This window comes from Patiria miniata, unplaced genomic scaffold (genome assembly GCF_015706575.1).
Source record: "Patiria miniata isolate m_02_andy unplaced genomic scaffold, ASM1570657v1 HiC_scaffold_3, whole genome shotgun sequence".
NCBI lineage: Eukaryota > Metazoa > Echinodermata > Asteroidea > Valvatida > Asterinidae > Patiria > Patiria miniata.
The window spans coordinates 24443725-24462374 of NW_024037069.1; the positions used below are offsets into that span (position 1 = coordinate 24443725).

Genomic DNA, 18650 nt, shown 5'->3' on the forward strand with positions numbered 1-18650 from the left:
TGGCCCTTGTTACGGTGCCTCTACTCCTGTCATTGACCCTGGTCACAGTACCTCTACTGCTGTCATTGACCCTGGTCAGAGTGCCTCTGACCCTGGTCACAGTGCCTCTACTGCTGTCTTTAACACTGGTCACAATGCATCTACTGCTGTCATTGACCCTGGTCACAGTGCCTCTTCTGCTGTCATTGACCCTGGTCATGATACCTCTACTGCTGTCATTGACCCTGATCACAGTGTCTCTATTGTTTTCACTGACCCTGATCACAGAGCCTCTACTGTCCTCTCAGTGTTAGGAGTTCAATTTTGTGTTTTCAATTATATCCCATCCTGAAGATCGTCTGAAGTAACAAGAAAATCTGTGCAGTTCTCCCAAACTTTTGTTTGATTGATGTGTTCACGGATTTATGCTCGGAAAGACTGAAGGAATGAAAGAATATTTGCATGAGTATAAACTGTTCCATTATTCGGACATGGTATAGTTCCACTGGAATAAGCTGATCCATGTACTAAGGGTCCTTGAATGAGGCAAGTTGGATCCTGTTCTATTTCTTCTCAGATTATGCTCGTGCTGGGGTTATGTTTGACGGCATGGCAAAAGCTGCCCCAGCGGCCGCAGATGGAGCAGCTGATGAGTCAGCTATTGTACCTAATCAAGCGCCACCAACGCCTCGCGTTCGTACTGAATTCCCAGAGACTTGGCTGTGGAGTGACTATGTTGCTGGGTAGGTCCTGGTCTTGGGTCAATATAGTGCCATTGTATATTGGATACGCGATTACCTGTTTCAAAAGGGCGTTATCACACCGAACGGCTTTCACCTGCAAACCGCTATCACAACAATGTCTTGGGAGCCTTGTAATATATCCCCCTGACACATTGGGGAAACTAGTGGGCATGCGCTACTTCTGTACTCAAATATTATTATTATTATACTTATTATTATTATTATTATATTATGACATTATTTCTGGTAATGATACCATGGATTCCTCGAAAATGCCCTAGGCACTGTAGCTCGAAAGCCTGAAGAAACCTGTAGAGAGAAGACAATGAGAAGAAACTACAGTTTTAGAGGGTGTGAGGAAAACCCCAAAAGAATCGGGGCCCAATTCATGGCTCCCCTTTATACTGTTAGCGAATAATCCCTGCTTACTGTAGCAAAAAATGCTGTGCTTAGGGTAAGTGCATTTCACTGCTTAGCAAAAAATTTTGGCTTGTGCGCATGCGTACATCCTGTAACTAAGGATTCTGTGCTTACAGGGTTAGTGCAGAATTTTTCTGCTGGTGCTCTTGGCAAACAAAGGTGATCATAAGCGCCAATTTCTGTGGTTAGCAGAGCCGTGAAAACCCACCCCACGTGTGGAGCAGGGCAGGAATGGAACCCGGTTCACAGCGGTGGAAGGCGAGGAAAGAACCGCTGCACCAACCTGACCCCCCCCCCCCCCTTATGGTTCACGCCAAAAAATGAGGGGCCACAAAGTTGCACAGCAGTCTGGTAGCTTTTTGAATGTTACGGGCTGGAAGTTTTAGTGCCAGCTGTTTGGCGCTTCATGTCGTTACGATGCATACATTAGGCAAAACAGGGGCGGGCTCAACACGATTGGTACAAGATTCCCAAGATGCTTTTGTGATAGCGGTACGGTTTGTGGGTGATAGCGGTTCATTGTGATAATGTCCTCTTGTGGTGGGCGATCATGTATCCAATATACAACCACAATGTCTTGCCCAAGCCTGGGTAGGTCCATTGTAAAACAGTCTCAAAAAACAAATTACATTTTCGAATGCGTTAGAAACAGCAAAACAGTTTATACATTTGCCATTCTTTTATCACAAATAAATATTGATTCGGTGGCAGTGGTGTGGTGCAGTTGTTTGGCACTTGTACGTTTTTATTGCATGCGTGAAAGGAAATAAATCATTCATATTGTTTTTGTAAGTGCTGTTGTTTGTTTTTCCGATGCTTGATTTTGATGGGGGAAAAAACACTTGTCTGTGTAATGTCATGTAAGCTGGTGAAGTGCTCATGTCTTGCACATCTTAAAGCATTCCACTGCACAATGTGATTGTATTTTACCGTCTTTATGACTATCGAAATTTGAGAAGATTGTCCATTCAAGGAATATGTTCTTATGTTACTCGGAGAACGCAGACAACACAAGTGGAATTGTCATTTCATCAGATAAAACCATTATTTCCCAGTGATTAAAAGATAGATACTCATTGGATTTGTTCAAAATCAGAGTGTTTACATTATGTGCAAAGGGAGTAGTTCATTTTCCCTTGCCTACTTCCCTGCCGTCTTTCCCTGCAGAGATGACGGTCGAGTCCGAGTGTCTTCCACTGTACCTGATACTATTACCTCATGGGTGGCCAGCGCATTCTCCATGTCGACACAGAAGGGGATTGGTGTGGCTGATCCCACTGCTAAGGTAACAGTGACTTTTGGGCTCTTGCAGCATTATGAAAGGAAGTGTAATGTCCTTAACAGAGCCAGTTAATCGTGATATCTAATGAATGATTCAGAGAAATGATCCAAAACTCCTAGTCTGTAATCTCCTTGACCATTACTAGAGGATGGATGTATAAGACATGAAAAAGTCATTTTCAGGTTGATTCACTGAGCTCTTAAAAACATTACACTGAACCATGTCAACGCTTGCGCACACCCATACACTGATTCGCCGAATTATTAACGAACTATGTACAGAAATTTCCAAAAATGTGTCACTAGACGCATCTTTGGAAATGGCCCTTACTCAGTCTTACTCAGTCTTTCTACAAAATGAGAAAAAAAGCTGCATTTACAATTTAGAAATGTCTAACTTGCATTACGGACGTTACATTCCGAGCCTGCTGACCATTTGAAACAACAAAGTGAAATACTTGCAGTGGAAGAAAATTGTATATATATGGTACAACTCTAGCATAGGCCTTAATAATGCACAACATGACATAACTATTGTAATGTCAGCTGAATCATTTAATGAGTTATAAGCGTCAAATCAGCATCCGAGACACGTATCATTCAGACGATGGCAGCTACGCCATTTCACGCACTGAACCATGTCACACCCATACACTGATTCGCCGAATTAATAACGAACTATGTACAGAAATTTCCGAAAATGTGTCACTAGACGCATCTTTGGAAATGACCTTCTTTTATTGTTTTCTTCAAAATGACAGCATGCCAGAAAGAATAATTTCACATGGAGTTCAGCACCATTACTATCTTTAAACCAAGTATGCTTTTCAACAATAATTTGGTCAATTTTTGATAGCTGCAAATGATATATAGCACCTTTAAGAGTTGATCATTATCTGCAGCACCTAACTGTCCTCACATTTAGTAATGACATTTTGTTTTGTCTCTCTCCCTAGGTGAAAGTGTTCAGACCATTCTTTGTCTCGCTGACACTACCCTACTCGGTGATCCGCGGGGAAAAAGTGGTTTTACAGGCTACGGTCTTCAACTACCTGGCCTTCCCCGTACAGGTAACAAAGACAGCTTTGAATATACAGAAAGACTAAACTTACTTATGAGGAATGATAATGATAAAAATAGTGTTGAGTCTTTGAAAAATATACAAGATCAACTACTTGTATTTCTTGATTATTGGTAAACAAACATAATGAACTAGTGGAGAACGTGAAACGCCACGCCTTCTACTAAAAAAAAAAGTTTTGTGAATATGTAGGCTTTTTAATTCACTTTTTTTGTTTGAAGACATTGTTTTGTTCCAAAGAGCATTCAAAATTTGCATTTCTCAAACAAGCTTTTTGCTGCTTTTGGTAATATGTAGGGTGACAATAAGCTTGGCATAGGTTGGCTCAAGTTCAAGTAAAAGAAAGCTAGTTGTGAAAATGATTACCAAGAGATTATCTGAGATTTAATAAAAGTTGTTTCTTTTTGTTGTTGTTGGTATCTTTATCAGGCAACAGTCACTTTAACTGGGTCGGTGGAATTCCAAAGCTTGAGCTACGATGAGAATGCTTCGGAAAAAGTTTCCAACGCAGATCAGGTAAATTCATGATAAAATATCAGGGGAGGGATCAACATTTGGACTGATGTTCTCATTGCCTTTTAATTATTTCCATTTGGATCTGATGGTTATAATTTGGAATCGTGCTTCAAAAGCAGTTCAGTTTAAAGGAAATATACAACATTTGCAAACATCAAAATACAAAACTACCAAGTTATTATGAAATACCTTACTTTACTGTAAGTGAATCATAGTCTCAAGCATCCTGTGAAATCATGGCACCTGGGGTGGTGTCATTTTCAAGAAAAGTGGAATTTTTGTTTCAATTTCCAACGATGGTTGGCTGACCATCATTGGAAAAAACTGACTTTTCTTCAAATACTGCCCCCAATTTACCAAATGAAGTTAATCCACATTTTGTTTGCAATCGGTTACACATCCCTGAATGGGTGCAAGCCAGCTAGTCTGGTTCCCTGACCTGACAATTCTGCCAACATCTTTAAATTGCTCCGTTTCGTCTGAAGTAGGGTCAAGGAACCAGACTACAAGAACAGCAATTTTTTTTTTCTTGGTTTTTCCAGCATCTTTGAACACAAAACATTAAACAGGTCAGTGTAACAATATTTGCTATAAAATACTAACTCCCAAATCCATCCATTTCTAAAAAATTACAGCAAAAGCAAATGTTGTATGTTACCTTTAATTCAAATTTGTGGGTTTTTTTTTTTTTTGCTATTAGAGCTAGCTTGACCAGAATGCACACTTTGCCAGCAAGAGGTCATGGTTTCGAGTCTTACCCAAGCAAGCCTGTCCTTTTTCCCAATCCAGCTCTCAGAGAGCAGTGATTATACAGAACTTAAATAACTATAGTGGTAATGGCTGAACCCAATTTTAAACTTTGCAACTCCCAACTGTAGAAATTACTTGAAAGTCATTCACAGTAGTAGTTCCTGTAGTTACATTATAAGTCAAACCAACCAGCTGAACCCGGGAAAGCTTGGTGGTTGATTGGTTATGACGTCTGCACTTATCAGCAGAGCTTGTGATTACAAGTTATTCCTGTGAAAGGCAAATTACAATAGTAGAATTATTCTTCTTTTTGCTCAGGTCCAATCAGTGAAGGTACCAGCCAGCGGAGGTACGACCGTCTATTTCCCCATACTCCCTCAGAAGCTCGGCATGGTTGACCTGTCGGTCCGTGCAACCACCGACAAGGCTGCTGATGCCGTGGTTAGACAACTCCTGGTGGAGGTTGGTCAATATTTCAGCTTCTCGAGGAAACTGGGCGAATTCTCAACAACACTGGTTATTTTAACACTAGGGCTGTTTAATAATTTTGACCAAAAAGAAAAAAAATAGTTTCTCGTCCAGGCTTTTTGAAAAAAAGGAAGGAGGCAGGTTTTTTTCCCCAACATGGCGGAGTTTCCAACATGGCAGATTGTCCAAGATGGCAGATGGATTCTTCCATTTTCTTAACTCTTTTGCTGATGAGCTACTATTTTGTTACAAAAAAAAATACAAATATATCTCAAACATTTGATTACAAAAAATAACAAAAAGGAAATGGGCGGAAAAAGGAAGTTTGAGAAAGTGGTTAATTTTTTTAATTGGCCTCACAGGCCTGAAGGTTAAAGATAGCGATCGGGGAGGAAGAATTTTAAAATACGGCCAAAGTCTTTGGTGTAATTGGGAAACACAGTGTTCACACTGTTTTAGATGCTCCCTTACAGTGGATATAATATGATGTTTATGGTGTTTTTTCTTCTTAGCCGGAAGGCATTCCCACCTCATTCTCGGAGCCAGTCTTCATCGACTTCAATACAACCCAGGGTAGACTGTCCAAGGATTTCACCTTTGGCTTCCCCAAGGATCTCTTGGTCGCAGGATCAGTGCGTGCTCAGCTGACTGTCACAGGTCGGTTTAATAATCATGAAAGTAATACTTGCTTCGTTGACTTAGGGGGACATGGGGCAGGGGGCCATTGGCCCATTACACTCCCCTTTTAAGCTTGGTGCCCCCTCCCCCAAGCTTGTACCCCCTCCTCATAGCTTGTGTCCCTTCTCCTGGTCAAAGCTTGTGTCCTGCCCCCTTCCCCTCTCTTTAAAGCTTGTGTTCCCCCTTTGAAGCTTGTGTCCTCTCTGTACCCCTCCCCGCAAAGCTTGTTTCTCCCCCCCCAAGCATGTAGTCTCCCTCGTCCCCCCCTCCTTCATGAGAGTTTTTTATTGTTAAAAAACATTGATTCCCCCCCCCCCAAAAAAAAATGAGGCCACTATATTTTAGTGCCCCCCCTTGCAAATTGTACACTACGGTATCCTTTCTTTAATTTATAATCTCTAGGGCTTTTCTTGTAACTTACGCCTTCCCAAAAGCACCACTATCCAACACAGGTTTAATATAGTGTCTTTTTTCAGGTGCAAAGATTTCAGAGGATTTAGGGATGTTCCTTGAAAATGAAATCACCCCCTCCCACCAAAAACAACAAAAGTTGAGACTTCAAGCTTGCTGATTTTGTATTTCACGGTTTCTTATATGTGTGGATACCTTTTCTTTTTGAATATTTCAAATCAGTATTCCAACTGCACATGTGCATAACAAGAATCAACGATTATTGCTTAGGCATAAATGCAACAGATATATGCACACACGTATCTATGGTGGACATGGCAACTGACGGTGCATTCTGCAATTTGTCATGCAATCAAAAGGATGCTGGAAAAATTGTTCGCACAAAGTTTTGGGCATACAAAACACCTAACAAAACTTCGGTGTCAAAAATTTTGTGAAATTTTGTGCTTACTTCAAAACACGATTCAGAGCAATTTCTACGATTTTGCACACAAACAGATAATTGTTTATCCCCAACGGAAAATCGTCTAATTTTGATGTGCACATGTGCAGTTGGAAATCGTACTGGCTTATTGGTTGACGGTTTATCCTTGGCATCTTTGAAGACTTATGGAGTTTGATGTTCGATCTTCTTATAGGTGACATCATGGGTCCTACCATGAACGGTTTGGACAAACTCCTGCAGCTACCCTACGGCTGTGGTGAGCAGACCATGCTGTCCTTTGCTCCCAATGTCTTCATTTATTCCTACCTGACAAACACTGGCCAGAACAACCCAAGTATTATGCAGAAAGCTAAGGACTTCACGACAAGAGGTATGAGCATATTTTATTGGTTATTTTTTCCTCGAGAGAAATTAAAACATTAAAATTTCTTTAAAAATTACAGTTAGAAAATGTGCGGTGTTCTGGCAAAATGAGACGGAACTGAAAAATTAAAAAAATAGTTGGGGGTGATTTATTTTGATTTTCAAATTTATTGATTTCTGTAATCTTTGATATTTGTTGTGTCCGTGCAACAAAGTGGTATCTCCTCAAATGGTGTGTGACGTCATGTAAGTAAAACGCGAGTTTTTAATGCAAAAGGTTGTATCTCGCTTTAAAAACCCAGATGTACACACAAAGTCAATGGACGTCGCGATACGCAAGATACGACCTTTTTGCACAGAGCGTATTCGTGTGAGATACGCTTTTTTTTTTCAGATTCAAGTTACGACTTTGTTGTACTGACGCGACTATGTCTACTTCACATATTTTAAAGAAATAGTAAAAAAAGTGTTTTAAGGACAAACAATTGGCATCTTTCATTTTTGTGGACTACAAACAGTCAACTTTAAAGGCTTTTTTCTCAGTATTTTTTGTTGTTGACATTTTGATATGAGCAAACTTTAAACAGCCGTAACTTGTCAACAATACCCGCAAACCCTCATTTCGACCTCTGCCCAAGTTCTGTCTCATTTTGTCAGATGGCCTCACAAATTATGTAGTTACTTAAAGCAGCAGTTGAAATCAAAATTTGCCGATAATATGTTAATAATTTAACTTTCTCCAAAGGTTACCAGCGTGAGTTGACCTATCAGCACGACGATCACTCCTTCAGCGCTTTTGGTAACAGCGACCCCTCCGGAAGCTCTTGGCTGACGGCCTTCGTCATCAAAAGCTTCGCTTCGGCCAAACCCTTCGTCTACATTGACTCGTCCGTGGTGCAGCAGTCTATCCAGTGGTTGATATCGCAGCAGACGAGAGATGGAATCTTTCAAGAACCTGGAAAAGTCATCCACACCGATATGCAGGTTAGTATCGGGTCCGTGCACAGCCAACTGAGGGCGCTGTTTGGTAATGAGACCCACGGGAATGGAGTTTATTTGTCTCTGTATTAGGCATTTGTTCAAACATTGACGTTGAAACTATTGTGAATCGATAACTTTAATACAATGAAAAATCTGACATCAAGATCCATTTAATCGATTATGAGATAACAAGTAGGTAAATTCTAACACGGGAGTTTGTGACTAGACTAGTGTTAGGTACCAAGAGCAAGTTCGATCAAGGACCAATGGTCAACTATTGGTTGGTTAGTGACATACCTACAATCCTGGCCAAATCTCGCTGGGCCTCCAACCCCCCGGCCCCCGTTCAATGTTGTCTCTCATTGCACGGTGTATGCTCCATCAGCTGGAGAGAACAACATTGACCGGGGGAGCGGGGGAGTGGGTGACCGTGGCAGGCTCAGGAAGTGTCCCAACCATTTTGGCCGGGATTGTAGCTCATGCGCACTGATGTTGAAGTGCGAACAACTATGGTCAAACTATTAAAAAATTGTCATGTCAACGACCGTAAGAAAATGGTGGTCGTACAATTTTTCATCACTGGATGTTTTTGTTTATTTATACAAATTACTGATTGTGTAGTTAAGGACCCCATTATTATTGGACAATGGTGACAAAAGTGACAGAAGTTTAAATTAACATGGAAAAACTATGCAATGAAAATGAAATTTAGCACTCACAGTTTCGTTTTTCTGCTGTTTTTGTTGATAGTTGGTTCCCTCTGCACTATGCTATGAACATTGCTATTGATAACATCAGCTACAAATTGTTTCGCAACCAACCATGGTAGGCTGGTCCTGAATAGTCGACTAGACTAGTCCAACCTTCGTTGCCTAGCGTGCGTTCGATCAGAGTTAGTCGAACTATGGTTAACTATGGTACTTAATCGAACTTTCCCCAAGACATTCACATTTAAAGTGAACTGGCGAGACTTGTACACTCTACGAACTTTGTGCACTGACAGTAGAGGGCGCTTTTTCGACAGGACACACCGTGTGTGCACGCTGGTTCGCGCCCGCATGGCGCAAAGTACGCACGACTCATTTTTTTTCTTCTTAATTTGCAAAAAGCCATATTGCATCTTCATGCAAACATCAAGCGTTGTTGGCAATACGTTTGAATATCCTCCCAGTGGTCTCCCCCAACTCTCCCTTTGTAACCGTTGAGGGGGTACTTGCGCACGGAGCCCATTATCATAATTAACAGGTGCTCGTCTGAGCAGATGAATAATTGAATAATAACTATGAAGGCTGAGCATTTAATGATTTCATCTTGTTTCATGTCTTCCTAGGGTGGTGTTTCATCCACAGTGACGATGACAGCCTATGTGTTGATTGCGCTCAAGGAGGTTCAAGTTCAGAGAGTACATTTGGACCTGCCTCAGGTAAAATTGTACAACTGATCTTTCCCTGAAACCACTTGATTACGTAACTGTGGCCAGGGCAGGACGTTGGCACAGCAACAGCATCGAGCAGCTGTAGCAGAGATGGCCACTCACTACAGAACGGTCGTCTTTTTTGCTGACTTTCCAAAAGAGATACATTGTGGCAAAATGGCATTTGGAAACCTGTAACTCGCGTTTGTGTGCTGACCGGTGTTGTAGTCGATTTCATCACAAGTCCATCACAAGTCCTTCAGTGACAAGTCAAGTCACGAGCTATTGAAATGAAGTCTTACCAAAGCATTCCTTTGTCATTGTTCATCCCGGCCGTTACTCGTTACTGGATTCGTGAAAGGACTTGTGAAAGGACTTATGATGGACTGGACTGCAATGCTGGTGCTGGCAATGAGGATCCAAACAGTTAACATCATTGAGCCGAGTAAATGCCAAAAATCTAACGACAAAATTCATCGCTCCTCGCAACCCATTCAGTTTGCATGGCCGGATCGTTGTTACGCAGGTAGCGTGATCTAGCGCAGAGGAAAGTTGGGTCACCCGTATCTCCAATGACGAATATTGGTATGATGGCATTGCATACATCAGTAATCATAGATTCTGTGCTTACAGTATTAGCACAGAATATCTCTGCTAGCCCTGTAAGCACAGAATTCTGCGGCTAGCAAAACCATGGAGTAAGGTTGCGGTTGGTACTGGTCAGAGTGGCTTCTTATAAAGCAAAATGTAACATTTCAGAACAAGCTGAGAATTCTTTGCTAATATTTGACTCATATTTTTCTCAAATTCCTGGTCATTTTGACAGACATTCTGGGACAGTCTTGATAGATCCGCCGGCCTCGCTAGGGGTTACCTAGAGAATCAGTACGACAGCATCTCCAACGATGTGTATGCATTGTCTCTGGTGACCTATGCCCTGACGCTGGCCGAGACCTCAGATTCAAGATTCTTTGATGCTTTCCAAAGAATGGCTGTTGTACAAGGTAAGAATCAAACAGAATAACCCATTAGCAATTGTACTACATTGTATTACATTGTATTACATTGTATTACATTGTGGTTATTCAGTAATGAGCCCATAAAAGCATAGAGTGCTTGGGTGGTTTGGGGTGACCGGCAGAGCTGTTTGCGGCAGTGCAGTGACTAATGGTTTGATGAACTAATATGAAATTTGTTGGTACTTTGAGATCTGCAGGTTGCAGATTTGAATTAAAGGACAGGATATTATGGGTTGTATTGACGTTTAGATGTTGTTAGACTCCGTTTTATCAAACAATGTGATATTTTTCCCTTTCCACATTCATCTCCCTTTAATAGTTAGATAGGATAGGTACATAGTTCTTTAAGTGAGGTCTGTCCTGATGCGGCCTAAGAACAAATTTTCAAGATACTTTTAAGAAACTTTGCTTGACAACCCTTGTTTTGTAATCACTGTCCAGACGGAGTGAAGCACTGGGAAGACCCCTCCACAGCCGGTGAGCAAGTTGACCAGTGGTTCTGCTATTATTACTCTCCGCCGTCAGCCGATATTGAGATGACTGGTTACGCCTTGCTGACACACTTGGCCAGGAACGAGCTGGCTGAAGCCGCCCCGGTAGCACGCTGGCTGACTGATCAGAGAAACGAATATGGAGGCTACGGTTCCACCCAGGTTGGTGAATTAATTTGAACTGATGGAACCATGATCAGAAATGTGAACTGCATAACATGAGACCTAGCTGCTTACACGAAACCTGGACACAATTTGCAGAAGTTTTTCTCTTTTTTTGCACAAAGGGCATGTAAAGTCATTTTGGAGTGAAATTGACCATTCTGAGGTTTTGAGATTTTCCGAATCTGTAACTATACATTTACAACCTCCCAAAATATGAATGTAATCCATCATACAGAAGTGTGGGTTTTTGGGTTGATTTAGTGAAAAAAAATGTGTATAGAAATGCATACAAAAGCATTTAAATATGCAGGTTTATCTCCAAGGGCACCAAACCTAAGATCTTTAAGACTTCAGTGGAATCCATCCTCTACGGACCCTGATCAAACAAATCTCTACATCCATTGATGGCAATGGAAGGTCATATATCATTGTGAAGCTGAAAACCTCAGGAATTTGAGAATGTCAAAACCTTGAACATTACAGTATGCCATTTTCTTTATGTGTAAGGAACGATGCGATTGGACTACAGTTTTATCTTTATGCCTATTCGTTTTTCTGTTTATTTAAAGGGTAATTATGATTGGTATATTTTTAATTTGTTGGAGGGACACCGTGATTGGTCTACTTTTTTCCATTTTTATGCATATTCATATTTTTGTTTGTTTGAAGGACACAGTGATTGGTGTACTTTTTTGTCACCTTCATGCATATTCATTTTTCTGTTTTGGTAGGACACCGTGATTGGTCTACAAGCCTTGTCAGCTTACGCCAGCCGTCTGAGTTCAACTCCCAAGAACATCGTCATGGATGTGACAGCGACTGACTTGGCAGACTACAGCAGTAGGGTTACTCTCAATGATGACAACTCCATAGTCCTGCAGAAGATTGAGGTAATTCAACCCTTTCTGTACCATGGGCGACTAAAAAACCACACACACAGAATTGTGCAGATGTGAAGTGTTATCCATACACCACAGAAAATTACCTCAAAGGAATTTGAAGTGTGGCTGCTGACTCCATGAGCAAATGTGATTTGTCGAAATCTAAAGTGTTATCTAGAGGGTTAAGTAGCTTTGTAATGCAAAGCAAGTGTCATCAGCTTAGAGATGTTCCTTCCTTTTTTCTTTTTTTTTAGCTACCGGTTTCTTCAGGCACCATTCAGACCACAGTGTCAGGCACCGGATCATGTTTGATGCAGTTCTCCGCATTCTACAATCTAGCTGAAGTCTTGGTACGTCCGTCGTTTGAGCTGACGGTGTCCATGCTTGATATCAACAAGAACACTGTCAACATTGTGGCGTGCGGAAGGTAATAAAAACGGAAGAATTGAATTCCAGAAAATGTCTTTGATATTGAACATTTCTGTCTGGCACAGAGTAGCCAAGTAATAATATTAATAAATGGGAAATTCCAGCGTTAGATGAAAGGAAGTATAATGTCTGTGACAGAGCCAATTGACCATGATATCTAATTAATGATTCAGAGAAATGATCCAAAACTCCTAGTCTGTAATCTCTTTGCCCATTACTACATTTTCAGGTTGTCACTGAGCTCTTAAAAGCTGTCACTGACACTAAATAATGCTGGAATTGCCCAAATAATAATAATAATAAAGTCTTATATAGCGACATACTCCGTGAAAAAAAACCACAATTATTCATAAAAATAATGAGACATAAAAACCAAAAACCTTTAAACGAATTTTCACAAGAAAATTGTTACTGTTTAAAACTACGAGTTGTATCAAAATCAAATCAACAGAAATGTTTAACATGAAATTAAAATTGAAAAAAAATCTTGCTGGTTTTAGGTCATATGTGTCAAATAGGTGCATGTATGAGAATATGACTATGAAAGTTATCAATGACTTTCACAATGCACGCAAAGGTCTCCTATAATCTATATATATAAGAGAGAGTTTAACTCGGCCTCCGAGACGATGTTTGCTCATGAAAGGATCCGAGACCGCGGGCTCCCGCGGCGCCAAAATCGCTCCACGTCCGTGGAAAAATACGGAGGGTGTCTTCCGCCGGGTCGGACACTTCGGGTCGTCCTGATTTTCCCGTACGGACCGGCGATCCTTTTCGTCTATTTTTTGTGACAGCATTTTGCACAGGAATTTTCCGTCGTGTGCGCTTTCACGTTGACTGCCTGGCCGCCCCCTGTGCTGGCTTTTCTGCGAGTCTAGACTGTGCGAGGTCAGCGAGGTCAACGTAGGGGTTTCGTTTACGTGTTCTACTCGGCCTTACTGCCAAAGCGTTCACCAAATTGTGATATGGGGTGACCTTGGTAAAATATTTTTTCTCCATGGTGCGTGGCCACCGAGTGCCCCTATTCTTTCATATGCTTCGCTTGCCGCCCCTGCGCCGAGTGCAACGAATACTCAGAAGGACTACACATTAAGTATGCCTTGCGCGGTCTGACCAATCGAAAGTCTACACTGCGTAGTATATCCGGGCTATGCAAAACTGTCGATGGCAACGCGTACTGCAGCCTGCTCCACACCCTGGAAACGAGGTTGGGTCTACGGTGCTCGCTATTTGCATGATTTGAAGCACAAGCATGTGAGTGACGTGTATAGTGCTCTGTTGCTTCCATCGTGTGTTAATACAGCTCCATGCTTCGCTTCCACCAAGGCTGAGCGTTGTGAGTTCGCTGCCCGCCACAGTGTTGCGTTATAATTTCGGGGGCCTGTCTGGGATCAACGAAGGATCGATGCATTGCTTCAAACATCGCGATCTTGAACGCAGTCACACAAAAAATCAACGAAAATGTGTCCGATCCGGCGGAAGACACCCTCCACATTTTTCCACGGACGTGGAGCGATTTTGGCGTCGCGAAATACCGCCGTCTCAGATCGTTTCAGGAGCAAACATTTCTCGGAGGCCGAGTAAAATTTGCTCTTATATAGATGGTTGACCCAAGTTGAATAACAGTTGACTCGACAAGTTCCTCGCAGACAGTCTCGCAAATTGTAAGACGTTCAAGTTTACGTTTGTTGAAGAGTCCAATATACTGAAACTTAATTATGACCTTCTTAATCAGCCTTCGCCTGTGTACTACGGCAAGCCTTTCAAGTACGTTTTCTCACAAATGCCACTGCCTCACAAAATGCCAATTTAACAGACCAAAGGGAACATTTACAGACTGTTGCCATGGTACATAATTATCATGGGCGTCAATCGGTGGGGGACGGGGAACCCCTCCACCCCCCCCCCCCCCCATTTTAAAGCGGTGGAGACTTTTTTGGTCCCCCCCCCCCCACTTTTCTTCCCCGAATAAAAATTGTAGCTACTACATGTATAATGATTCCATTACTCAGAATAGCTGATTCAATGACACCAAACTCGAAAATGATGTTTAAAAGTTTTCCAAATGCGACTGCCTCACAAAAAGCCAATTTAACAGACCAACGGCAACATTTACAGATAGTTGCCATGGTACATAATTATCATGTGCGTAAATCGACGGGGGACAGGGGACCCCCCCCCCCCCCACACACACACACACACATACACACCCACATTTTGAGGGGGGACATTGTTTGGTCTCCCCCCCCCACACTTTTTCTTCCCCGAATAAAAATATTGTAGCCTACAATAATGATTCTATTGCTCAGAATACATGTAGATGATTCAATTACTCAAAACTTTCACAGATGATCTTTTGTTCAAATTGGTTTTAGTGATCAGAAATTGCCTCAGATCACACCACAGAAATTGATATTCTTTAACTGCATGTCTCACCAACTATATCCCCCATTTACATTTAACTCCCCACATTTTCATCCCCAACACTACGCCCTACCCGATCTATGATCGGGTAAACCAGCTTGTTACCTATATCACTTAGTCGTGTTATATTCAGATTATTTATCTGAAGTCAAGCAAGTTGCATATGAAAGTATGAGACTCTATTCTACTGTGGGGTACTGTGGCCTCGTGGTTAAGGGCACTGATTCGTGGTCTGCGGGTAAAGCTGCAGGTTGTGGGTTCAAGTCCTGGCGGGGTCATGGTGCATGTGCCCTTGGGCAAGGCACTTTGTCACTCATTGCTTCTCTCCGCCCAGGAGTAAATGGGTACCTGTGAGGGCAGAGATGGTTATTGTGATTGAATTAGCTTCCTTGCGCCTAACAGGCAGCATCGAGCTGTATACTCCCCAGGGAGCTGAGATGGTATTTGGAATGTTTCATGTGCCCAATGAGCAGGGGTAATAATGACGTAGCGCCTTGAGCACCAGTCCTGGTGGATACGTGCGCTTTATAAATATCCACTATTATTATTATTATTATTACTGATTCAAGACATCAAAACTTTAACAGGAAAATAGTTTATAGTGCTACTGAAAAAGTCTTGAATATTTCATATGCATCAAAGATTATGAATACAGGCGTTATGGATTTTCATTGCTAAATATTTTGTTCTTTGCTAACATCATGACTGTGGGTGTGATCCCTGGCTACATGGCATATGCAGGTTTATGGCTCTTGACGACATCCCTTGAACAACGACATTGACAAAATGGGGAACCACCATAGGGCTGGATAGCTCAGCTGGTAGAGCACCGGAACGGCAATCCGGATGTCGTAGGTTCAAATCCCTCTCCAGTCTATTTCTTCATTCATTTTTTTAAATTGTTTCAAAACAGGTATATTGGAGGGAATGCGGTGACTGGAATGGCCATGATTGAGATTGGTCTACCGTCTGGTTTCTATGCCGACGAGGGTGCATTGACCAATGAGGTCCAGGCGAAGGAGAACCTTCAGAAATACGAGCTTGGGAAACGGACCGTCTACCTGTACTTGGAATCAGTAAGTAATCATTGGATTGGATGTCCTAGACCATCCTACATTCTACAGTTGTTAATTTCTTACCTTGGATATATTTCTTAGTGAATCATAAGAGGTTTGTTTAAAAGACCTTATTTTTGCTGGCGATGGTACAAAACGCTACGTATATCATTTCGCAAGCAGCTAACAACATTGCATCACCGTTCTGACTAGCGCCCCTTGAACAAAATCACTGACAAAATGGGGAACCAACCACATACGGTTGGAGAGCTCAGTTGGTAGAGCACCGGAACGGCAATCCGGAGGTCATAGGTTCAAACTCCACCCAGTCAATTAACAAAAACAAAAAGAAGGAAAGTGATGATGTTTTTGTTTGTTATTTTTGACGTGCAGTTGATGAGAAACACTGACTACTGCTTCAATGTTGTGGCTAGACGGGACAAGATTGTTGCCAATCTCAAGCCGAGTAACGCAGTCATCTATGAGTACTACAAGCCTGGTAAGTGTTAGCATGTTGAATACTTTGTTATCCGACGTGATTTTGGATAAAAGAACTTTGAAATGAATGAGGTCAACATACAACCTTGGCATTTTGCACATAAACGCGCCGAGATGCAACATTTTAGCTTGCACGCATTTGCTCGTACTTGGTACTTGGTTGGTTCTTCTCCTAAGGACTTCCACAAGGGAGTATAACTAGGAGGACAGAAACACCGGGGCAAACCCCTTCTCTTAGCGATAAGTGTTACTGGGTTCTTTTACGTGCGTTAGGCCTTATACAACACACGAGACATTCGGCTTAATGTCCCATCCGAAGGACGAAGCAATAATGGTTAAGTGCCTTGCTTAAGGACACAAGTGTCCACCCGGCAGGCTCGAACCCACACCACTGTTGCCTCTGAAACACGAGAGCATGACACGACCATATGACTTTAATCAATAATGTCATAATGACGCAATATTTTTCAGTGAAACTCTCCTGTAATAATCTATGGGTGAATCGAAATAAAATTACCAAAAAAACAAAAAAAACTGAATTTAAACAAATTGGAAAGTTTTTGATAAAAAAGATGACGTTTTTGCACTGACACGATAAGGACAGCTACAGGTCGCGTGTGAGGGTAAGAACTAAGAATCCACATAATGTAAAAGAGACAAGATTTCGTAGGAGTCCAAATTTCATACTACTCCATACATGAAATTGAAGGTATTTGATTCAGTCTTTTCATCTTGACCATCAGGCGATCAGACCGTGGTGAGTTACAGCTCCAGGTCGCTGTCGGAGGCCTCCGTTTGTCAAACCTGCCCCACCTGCTGCGGGATGGAACCCGATAACGGAGGAAGCCACCTCACTGGACAACTCCTGCTCATCACCATGGCAACGCTTCTCTCTCTTCTGTACTGAGAGGTTTCGAGTATCACAAACCTGAAATGGATCTAAAGCTTGAATTCGTTTCAAAACTATCGCTTGATAATTATACTTCACAGTGACTGCAAAATGCACCAGTATGCTGCTCAGTCGTTTAATGGAAGCGACCTATAATGCTTACATTTTGTTGTAGAATGAATTACGTTATGTATTGCATTGGTGTAATCTTGTATGAGCTATGTACCTATTTTTGTATCTATATTTATGGATGCTGTTTTCTTTTCCGTGTATACGTACATGTATGTTTGATGTGAAATTTTAGTAAGAAGTTACAATTCACAAGTTTATGCTGATCATTCTTTAAAAAATGTGTTTAAATATGAGTGCACAGGCTTTGAAGATATTTTGTACTGAAATTGTATTTGTTACATACTGGGGTCAATTGCATGGCGCTGCTTAACAGTTAGCAGAAAAGTTGTGCTTACTATAGCAGAAACTTGTGCTAACCTTAAGTACTATTTCATGGCGTGAATGTGTTAACAGATGAGTGCATGAAGATTTGTATTGATACGTCAATGATGTAAGCAACGTTTTTCTCCGAGGTAAGCGTGCCTTATGATTTGCTTACTGCTTACGGTCTTCCATGAAATAGACGGATACTCTGTCAGCAGAACATCATAAGCTGAGCAGCGCTATGAAATTTGGCCCTGCTTTGTTCTTAGAAAGCAATTTTGTGTAGATTACTGCTAAAATTGTCTCTTTATAAGACTCAGCGAAACATTTAAAAAGCTCCTTTATATATTAACTCATTGTGTACAGAGTAAAATCGATTACATTTGTGCTGGCTGCTAGGTTGTTGTCAGGCTAGATGTGATGCGGTCAAGCTAAATGAGTCTTTTGTCGACCCTAGTCATTTTTTTTTTTACAAATTTAAAAAGAGCACAATCTCAGCATTACTGCTGTGAAAACCGCATGCTGGTACCATCTTTAGATCAAAAATTATGGAAGTCGGAACACCAAAAGATGTGATGAAGTGATGTGATGAAGTGGTCCTATTTTGGCCTGAATCTCCAAATGAAACTTCTGACAAACGACTCATTTAGCTTGATCGCGTCACATATACTTATTATTGTGGGCCAGTTAGTGCTTTTTAGAAATATTTTGTAATTTGTAAACCAAATATATTACTGTTTGTAAAATTGAGGTGTTAAGGCTTGCATGTACATTTAATTATAAGTATGTAACCATAGTTCGTGTATATTTTGGTCAATTTTCGAGTCAGTTTAA

The 18650-nt window shown here is 41.4% G+C and overlaps 1 protein-coding gene across 5 annotated transcripts in view; it reads left to right on the forward strand.

Annotated features, from left to right (window-relative positions):
- The window catches only part of LOC119737885 (CD109 antigen-like), a 54513-nt gene extending 36213 nt beyond the window's left edge, over positions 1 to 18300 (forward strand). For 4 of the 5 annotated variants that reach the window (XM_038212523.1, XM_038212527.1, XM_038212525.1 and 1 more), the window contains 15 exons: positions 2310 to 2427; positions 3380 to 3493; positions 3934 to 4020; positions 5089 to 5232; positions 5751 to 5895; positions 6966 to 7142; positions 7881 to 8119; positions 9447 to 9539; positions 10357 to 10534; positions 10991 to 11202; positions 11937 to 12095; positions 12341 to 12513; positions 15853 to 16015; positions 16388 to 16493; positions 17236 to 18300. In XM_038212523.1, coding sequence (XP_038068451.1) covers positions 2310 to 2427; positions 3380 to 3493; positions 3934 to 4020; positions 5089 to 5232; positions 5751 to 5895; positions 6966 to 7142; positions 7881 to 8119; positions 9447 to 9539; positions 10357 to 10534; positions 10991 to 11202; positions 11937 to 12095; positions 12341 to 12513; positions 15853 to 16015; positions 16388 to 16493; positions 17236 to 17399 — 2272 coding nt within the window. In that variant the 3' untranslated portion in view covers positions 17400 to 18300. Of the gene's footprint in view, positions 1 to 556; positions 723 to 2309; positions 2428 to 3379; positions 3494 to 3933; positions 4021 to 5088; positions 5233 to 5750; positions 5896 to 6965; positions 7143 to 7880; positions 8120 to 9446; positions 9540 to 10356; positions 10535 to 10990; positions 11203 to 11936; positions 12096 to 12340; positions 12514 to 15852; positions 16016 to 16387; positions 16494 to 17235 lie in introns of all 5 variants that reach the window. The other variant, XM_038212526.1, reaches the window with a different exon arrangement.
- The last annotated feature ends 350 nt before the right edge of the window (positions 18301 to 18650 follow it).